This window comes from Oncorhynchus kisutch, linkage group LG14 (assembly GCF_002021735.2).
Source record: "Oncorhynchus kisutch isolate 150728-3 linkage group LG14, Okis_V2, whole genome shotgun sequence".
In the NCBI taxonomy this organism is placed as follows: Eukaryota; Metazoa; Chordata; class Actinopteri; order Salmoniformes; family Salmonidae; genus Oncorhynchus; species Oncorhynchus kisutch.
The window spans coordinates 86,644,326-86,653,376 of NC_034187.2; the positions used below are offsets into that span (position 1 = coordinate 86,644,326).

At 44.6% G+C, this 9,051-nt stretch overlaps 1 protein-coding gene across 1 annotated transcript in view; it reads left to right on the plus strand.

The window, feature by feature from the left end:
* csmd2 (CUB and Sushi multiple domains 2) overlaps nucleotides 1–9,051 on the plus strand; it is an 895,829-nt gene that overhangs the window by 418,083 nt on the left and 468,695 nt on the right. The window contains 1 exon segment of the mRNA XM_031789283.1: nucleotides 2,420–2,541. Within this exon segment, the coding sequence (XP_031645143.1) occupies nucleotides 2,420–2,541 (122 nt within the window).

Genomic DNA, 9,051 nt, shown 5'->3' on the forward strand with positions numbered 1-9,051 from the left:
AAAACATTACACAGGTTATTGATTACTAACAAAATGCAATGAAAACAGGTCCCTAGTGGACTAACAAAAACATGACTGTTTGATTACACAATGGAAGGGAAGGGTAGGTAAGGAGAGGGAGAGACAAACAGATTTAACTTATCGTACCTACACTACCGTTCAAAAGTTTGGGGTCACTTAGAAATGTCCTGTTTTTGAAAGAAAAGCAAAAAAATGTGTCCCATTAAAATAACATCAAATTGATCCAACATAGAGTGTAGACATTTTTAATTTTGTAAATGACTATTGTAGCTGGAAACGGCAAATTTTTATGGAATATCTACATAGGTGTACAGAGACTTATTATCAGCAACAGCCATTTGAAACTATGCTCACCCTAACAACCGCTCATTCAGATTAGAAATGCAACATACATATTTACGCTTAGATGTCTTTCTCTGTCGTCTCTCTGTTGAAACCACTCGATCCGTCTATGGAAAGTATTTCGATGTCTCTACAGTAGTTGTCCTTCTTAGTTGTAGGCCTCTTTGTCTTGGAGTGTTCTTAGAATGGATACTTCAGGTGTCCCACACGGTGGTGAGAGGGATCTGTTCTTCAATCTCAAATTGTCCTAGACTACTTTACTTACCCAGCTGCAGACTGTGAATGTTTGGTCAAGTCTTTACCTTGTTCAATCGTTGAGAGTTTCAGAGGGTTTTGCTATTTTCTGTTCTTGTAGTTTTAACCATTTCAACGTTTGGGCCACGTCCTCACGTTCTCTGGTCTGTGTTTAAATTCTCAGCAAGTCTTATCTAAGCTCTGTGGCCTGAAAGGCGATTCCATCATGTTGACACGAACACTGAGCTCACTTTGGCGTAGGTTTGCAAGAAAAAACATTCTCATTTAGAAGACTAAAATCACATTGCTATCTTTTCAAAAATAGTTTCATATTTAATCATATACGTTTTACAACATTTAGAAGTACTGTACGTGGGGCGGCAGGAAACCTTTTGTGTAGAGCGTTCGGTTGTTGGATCAAATCCCCAAGCTGACAAGGAAAAAAATCTGATGTTCTGCCCCTGAACAAGGAGGTAATCCCCGGTAGGCAGAATTTCTTATTAGAATTGGTTCTTATTATCCGACTTGCCTAGTAACATGTCAAATACAAAAAAAAAATGTTTTTGATAGTGAAAGCTCTTAAAGTTACAATGTTACCGTTATAACGTCTTTCCAATCATTTTAATGACATCACAAAATAGTTAATTTCCCATATTCCATCTGTCATCATTCCCAACATTCGGATGTTGAAATATATTGTCCCAATGGTTATTGTTTGATGTTGAATTTTTGGTGGCAAGAGTCTATCTGTAACTACTACTACTACAGCTCTCAGGGAAGTTTTCTACAGCTCTCAGGGACGTTTCCTACAGTTCTCAGGGACGTTTCCTACAGCTCTCAGGAAGGTTTCTTATAGCTCTCAGGGAGGTTTCCTACAGCTCTCAGGAAGGTTTCTTATAGCTCTCAGGGAGGTTTCCTACAGTTCTCAGGGAGGTTTCCTACAGTTCTCAGGGATGTTTTCTACAGCTCTCAGGGAGGTTTCCTACAGCTCTCAGGGAGGTTTCCTACAGCTCAATGTCCAATGAGATTGCTGTTTTATTGCATTGTCAACTAACTTGAATTCAATTTAAAATCAACCAAACATGGAAAAACTTCAGTCGATGTCTGGTTCAAACCTAAGTTGAAACAAGAATTATTTCAAATGCGATTGAAACAGAAACCAACATTGATACAACTTTAATTGCGTTGATCGGGTGTGGATGAATAACATAGAAGCAACATTTACGCAACATAAACTGATCCATTTGACCTTCTGTTTTCTCTCTAAGCTGATTGACTTATTTTTAATTGAATCGGCCATCCGTTTACTATGGTCTCGATTCTAGTATTCTCAAACAACATTCAATAGTCTTCAGACATATTATAGCGCTTCTCTTCAGTATCTTCTGTCCTATTGGGCCTTAGATGAGACACAGGGCTTAGCTGGTCTGGCTGTCCTCTGTTGTGGTGATAGAGGGGGAAAGCTTACCTCTCCTGGGGTGTGTTTTATGTTTCTCCACTCTGTCTCTGTCAGCATTAAAAGGGTTGCTGTCAATTCTGTTGTTTTTTTTGGTTGTCTGTTTTTAAGATGTGCTTTGGCCTTACTGTCCTCTTTGAAACCTTTTTGAACTAATGTTTTTACATATACTTGTACCACGACATAGTTGAATACTGAATACTGATTGGCTGAAAGGGCATTCTAGAGTGTGCGTTAATTGCAGATATACAGACTGTTGGAAAATATTATTGGACACCTCTGAAGTAGTTTCACAAACAGTTGGAATAGATCCATTAAACTTCAATAAATAAGTCAATAACAGTTTGCTGTTATTTTCTCTTTCAGCTCCTATGTGTGGTGGTCAGCTGAGAGGCCCGAACGGCATCATCACATCACCAAACTACCCTGTCCAGTATGACAACAATGCTAACTGCACCTGGGTCATCATCGCTACAGACACCACCAAGGTATGGTCTCACATTGCTAATAATATACGCTAATACTGAAAATGCTGTGCTAATGTTGCTATGCTATAATACGCTAATACAGTAATATGTACAGTACAGAACTGACATGCTAAATGCTAATATTGACTACTTCATGTTAATGTGGCTATGCTATGCTAATATTTACAACAGTCAGACATTATAATATGGAAATGCTATACGCAAACATTGGATACATAATGGTAATGCTATGCTAGCTACGCTAATTCTTACTACTGTTTATGTTGTTTGCTTCTCACAACTATGCTAATTCTTACTACTGTTTATGTTGTTTGCTTCTCACAACTAAGCTAAATGTGTGTTGTGCTATCAAAACCTGTTAAGGTCATATGGTTTATTTGAAATGTACGGCACTTGGAATCAATAATGTGTCTTCAAACTATCCCTTTAATACATCTTCAAACCATTTTGAAGTGCGTCCGGGAGTCCGCACCTTGGGGGGGGGGGGGGGGTTCTGTCACGCCTTGGTCTTAGTGTTTTGTGTTTTCGTTATATATTTGGTCAGGCCAGGGTGTGACAGGGGTTTACGTGTTGTATTCGTATTGGGTTTTGTAGGCATTGGGATTGTGGTTGATTAGGGGTGTGTCGAGTGTAGGCTTGGCGGCCTGAGGCGGTTCTCGATCAGGGTCAGGTGCTTCTCGTTGCCTCTGATTGGGAACCGTATTTAGGTAGCCTGAGTTCGCTTTGTCTTTCGTGGGTGATTGTTCCTGTCTCTGTGTAGTTTCACCAGATAGGCTGTAATTAGGTTGGTGGGTGATTGTTCCTGTCTCTGTGTAGTTTCACCAGATAGGCTGTAATTAGGTTGGTGGGTGATTGTTCCTGTCTCTGTGTAGTTTCACCAGATAGGCTGTATTAGGTTGGTGGGTGATTGTTCCTGTCTCTGTGTAGTGTTCACCAGATAGGCTGTATTAGGTTGGTGGGTGATTGTTCCTGTCTCTGTGTAGTGTTCACCAGATAGGCTGTATTAGGTTGGTGGGTGATTGTTCCTGTCTCTGTGTAGTTTCACCAGATAGGCTGTAATTAGGTTGGTGGGTGATTGTTCCTGTCTCTGTGTAGTTTCACCAGATAGGCTGTAATTAGGTTGGTGGGTGATTGTTCCTGTCTCTGTGTAGTTTCACCAGATAGGCTGTATTAGGTTGGTGGGTGATTGTTCCTGTCTCTGTGTAGTGTTCACCAGATAGGCTGTATTAGGTTGGTGGGTGATTGTTCCTGTCTCTGTGTAGTTTCACCAGATAGGCTGTAATTAGGTTGGTGGGTGATTGTTCCTGTCTCTGTGTAGTTTCACCAGATAGGCTGTATTAGGTTGGTGGGTGATTGTTCCTGTCTCTGTGTAGTTTCACCAGATAGGCTGTATTAGGTTGGTGGGTGATTGTTCCTGTCTCTGTGTAGTTTCACCAGATAGGCTGTATTAGGTTGGTGGGTGATTGTTCCTGTCTCTGTGTAGTATCACCAGATAGGCTGTATTAGGTTGGTGGGTGATTGTTCCTGTCTCTGTGTAGTGTTCACCAGATAGGCTGTAATTAGGTTTCACGTTCCGTTTGTTGTTTTGTATTTATTATAGTTATTTCATGTATCGTCACTTTTCTTCATTAAAGACATGAGTAACCACCACGCTGCATTTCGGTCCGACTCTCTTTCTACAAACGAAGAACGACGTTACAGACGGCCAGTTCTTGGTAGATTTGCAGTGGTCTGATACTCCTTCCATTTCAATATTATCGCTTGCACAGTGCTCCTTGGGATGTTTAAAACTTGGGAAATCTTTTGTATCCAAATCCGGCTTTAAACTTATTCACAACAGTATCTCAGACCTGCCTGGTGTGTTCCTTGTTCTTCATGATGCTCTCTGCGCTTTTAACGGACCTCTGAGACTATCACAGTGCAGGTGCATTTATACAGAGACTTGATTACACACAGGTGGATTGTATTTATCATCATTAGTCATTTAGGTCAACATTGGATCATTCAGAGATCCTCACTGAACTTCTGGAGAGAGTTTGCTGCACTGAAAGTAAAGGGGCTGAATAATTTTGCACACCCAATTTTTCAGTTTTTGATTTGTTAAAAAAGTTTGAAATATCCAATAAATGTCGTTCCACTTCATGATTGTGTCCCACTTGTTGTTGATTCTTCACAAAAAAATACAGTTTTATATCTTTATGTTTGAAGCCTGAAATGTGGCAAAAGGTCGCAAAGTTCAAGGGGGCCGAATACTTTCGCAAGGCACTGTATATATTGATCATATAGAGAGGCTGTGTAATGTAGGTCTAGATTATGTATATATATATATTGATCATATAGAGAGGCTGTGTAATGTAGGTCTAGATTATGTATATATATATATATATATTGATCAGACAGAAGCATCAATTCATTCTTTGAACGACTCCAAAGCCACTGACTCTGAACCACTGACTCTCCAAAGCTACAGTGGCCCAGGAACCACTGACTCTCCAAAGCTACAGTGGCCCAGGAACCACTGACTCTCCAAAGCTATTGCTTGTGGCCCAGGAACCACTGACTCTCCAAAGCTACAGTGGCCCAGGAACCACTGACTCTCCAAAGCTACAGTGGCCCAGGAACCACTGACTCTCCAAAGCTACAGTGGCCCAGGAACCACTGACTCTCCAAAGCTATTGCTTGTGGCCCAGGAACCACTGACTCTGAACCACTGACTCTCCAAAGCTATTGCTTGTGGCCCAGGAACCACTGACTCTGCAAAGCTATTGCTTGTGGCTCAGGAACCACTGACTCTGCAAAGCTATTGCTTGTGGCTCAGGAACCACTGACTCTCCAAAGCTATTGCTTGTGGCCCAGGAACCACGGACTCTCCAAAGCTATTGCTTGTGGCCCAGGAACCACTGACTCTGAACCACTGACTCTGCAAAGCTATTACTTGTGGCCCAGGAACCACTGACTCTGAACCACTGACTCTGCAAAGCTATTGCTTGTGGCCCAGGAACCACTGACTCACTGCATTTTTCTATTACCAAGACACCAGTTGGTATCTCTTAACTGGTTAGGACATGTCATGAGGTAAATTTGGTTGGAATCTAATGACAAAATATAGTATTTTATTTTTAAACATAAGAGTATGAGTAAAAGGTCTCTCTCGTCAGCACTTACGACAAATTGTCTACTCTGAGACACGTTATGGATACGGCCACAGACCTGCTTTTCCTGTTAGGCGATACGTGTAACAACACACAGAGAGATAGCACTGTGGCTGTAGTGGACTAGTCAGATGCAATGTCCTGCAAAGGAGCTGGTACAATGTCCTGGAAAAGAGATGGTACAATGTCCTGCAAAGGAGTTGGTACAATGTCCTGCAAAGGAGTTGGCACAATGCCCTGGAAAGGAGTTGGTACAATGCCCTGGAAAGGAGTTGGTACAATGTCCTGCAAAGGAGTTGGTACAATGCCCTGGAAAGGAGTTGGTACAATGTCCTCTGCAAAGGAGTTGGTACAATGCCCTGCAAAGGAGTTGGTACAATGCCCTGCAAAGGAGTTGGTACAATGCCCTCTGCAAAGGAGTTGGTACAATGTCCTGCAAAGGAGTTGGTACAATGCCCTGCAAAGGAGTTGGTACAATGCCCTCTGCAAAGGAGTTGGTACAATGCCCTGCAAAGGAGTTGGTACAATGCCCTCTGCAAAGGAGATGGTACATTGTCCTGGAAAAGAGATGGTACAATGTCCTGCAAAGGAGTTGGCACAATGCCCTGCAAAGGAGTTGGCACAATGCCCTGCAAAGGAGATTGGAAGTAATAGCAGAAGAAGGATAGATTAAATGAATCTGCCAGATAGGACTCCACCAACAGAAAGATAGATTGAGAATCATCTGTGGTGAGGGAGAAGAAGAAGACAGGAAGACAGATGGAGAGCTATTTAGACAAGAGGATATCATGAGAGAGACTTAACCACTGTTACAGAGATGACTTCAGAGGTTCAAGGGCCACAGTGCTAATAAATGTCCTCCTCTGAGCTCAAACAAATGGTTTTACAGATCTGTCCACTTAGCATTGTGGATGAGTCTGGAACATAGTATGAAGAAGGAGGGAGGAGAGGGAGAGGGAGGAGAGGGAGAGGGAGGAGGAGAGGGAGGGAGGAGAGGGAGAGGGAGGAGGAGAGGGAGGGAGGAGAGGGAGAGGGAGGAGGAGAGGGAGGGAGGAGAGGGAGGAGAGAGGGGTGAGAGAATGGAGGAGGGGAGGGTGAAGGAGGAGAGGGAGGGTGAGGTAGGAGGAGAGGGAGGGAGGAGGTAGGAGGAGGGGAGGGATGATGAGGTAGGAAGAGAGGGAGGGAGGAGAGGGAGGTAGGAGGAGAAGGAGGAGAGGGAGGAGGAGAGGGAGGGGAGGGTGAAGGAGGAGAGGTAGGAGGAGGTAGGAGGAGAGGGAGTGAGGAGAGGGAGGGAGGAGGAGGTAGGAGGAGAAGGAGGAGAGGGAGGAAGGAGGGAGGATAGGGAGGGATGAGGAGGTAGGGAGGAGAGGGAGGGAGGAGAGGGAGGTAGGAGGAGGTAGGAGGAGAGGAGAGGGAGGGAGGAGAGGGAGGGAGGAGGAGAGGGAGGGGAGGGTGAAGGAGGAGAGGTAGGAGGAGGTAGGAGGAGAGGGAGTGAGGAGAGGGAGGGAGGAGGAGGTAGGAGGAGAAGGAGGAGAGGGAGGAAGGAGGGAGGATAGGGAGGGATGAGGAGGTAGGAGGAGAGGGAGGGAGGAGAGGGAGGGAGGAGAGGGAGGGAGGAGGAGGTAGGAGGAGGTAGGAGGAGAGGAGAGGGAGGGAGGAGGAGAAGGAGGAGAGGTCGACTCACACTAAAAGTGACACGTGCACGCATACAGTAGACACACACACTCACCCTTGGGTACACTCCACTGGGCTCTGGGCAGAGTCACAGGGTTTGAGCCAGACAGTGGTACTTTAGCCTGTCTCTCGCTCTGCGTCCTGACCAGATGAAGACGGAGCGAATATGTTGTTTCTCTGTAGAGACTAAAGATAGTGTTCTATTTCTGCCTGGCACTGTTTACCTCCAAACCACATTGCACCACAACACACACACACACACACACCCCGAACCACACACACACACACACACACACACACACACACACCCCGAACCACACACACACACACACACACACACACACACACACCCCGAACCACACACACACACGCACACACACACACACACACCCCGAACCACACACACACACACGCACACACACACAACACACACACCCCAAACCCCACTGGTCACGCCTCCACGTGCAGCCAGAGGAAACATTACTGTAGGTCAGAGAGGAGTCTGAATCTGCATCCAAAATAGAACTCTATACCCATTGTAGGGCACTACATTTGACCAGGGCCCATAATGTCCCTGGTCCAAAGCAGTGCATTATGTAGGGAATAGTGGCTATTTAGGCCTCAGGTCTGAGATAGGGGCCATTTAGGCCTCAGGTCTGAGATAGGGGCCATTAGGACTCAGGTCTGAGATAGGGGCCATTTAGGCCTCAGGTCTGAGATAGTGGCCATTTAGGACTCAACCTGAGATAGTGGCCATTTAGGACTCAGTTCTGAGATAGTGCCATTTAGGACTCAGGTCTGAGATAGTGGCCATTTAGGACTCAACCTGCGATAGTGGCCATTTAGGACTCAGGTCTGAGATAGTGGCCTTTTAGGACTCAACCTGAGATAGTGGCCATTTAGGACTCAGGTCTGAGATAGTGGCCATTTAGGACTCATCCTGAGATAGTGGCCATTTAGGACTCAGATCTGAGATAGTGGCCATTTAGGACTCAAACAGAGATAGTGGCCATTTAGGACTCAACCTGAGATAGTGGCCATTTAGGACTCAACCTGAGATAGTGGCCATTTAGGACTCAGGTCTGAGATAGTGGCCATTTAGGACTCATCCTGAGATAGTGGCCATTTAGGACTCAGGTCTGAGATAGTGGCCATTTAGGACTCAACCTGAGATAGTGGCCATTTAGGACTCAGGTCTGAGATAGTGGCCATTTAGGACTCAGGTCTGAGATAGTGGCCATTTAGGACTCAGGTCTGAGATAGTGGCCATTTAGGACTCAACCTGAGATAGTGGCCATTTAGTCCTCAGGTCTGAGATAGTGGCCATTTAGGACTCAACCTGAGATAGTGGCCATTTAGGACTCAACCTGAGATAGTGGCCATTTAGTCCTCAGGTCTGAGATAGTGGCCATTTAGGACTCAACCTGAGATAGTGGCCATTTATATAAATTCACTGAAAGCTCGCACTAACATTATTATTATTAAAATGAACAGCATTGACTTTCCATATTTTTGGCCAGCTAATAACCTAACCACCAATCAATCAATGTTCTGGACTAAATGTTCAAATGATGTTGCTGCAGGATTATTTTCTGTGACAATAATGGTGAATTTAAATCCTACACCTGTATGTTTGTTTGTAGGATGAAACTGCATTTTATCTGGTGATCTGACCCACAACAGC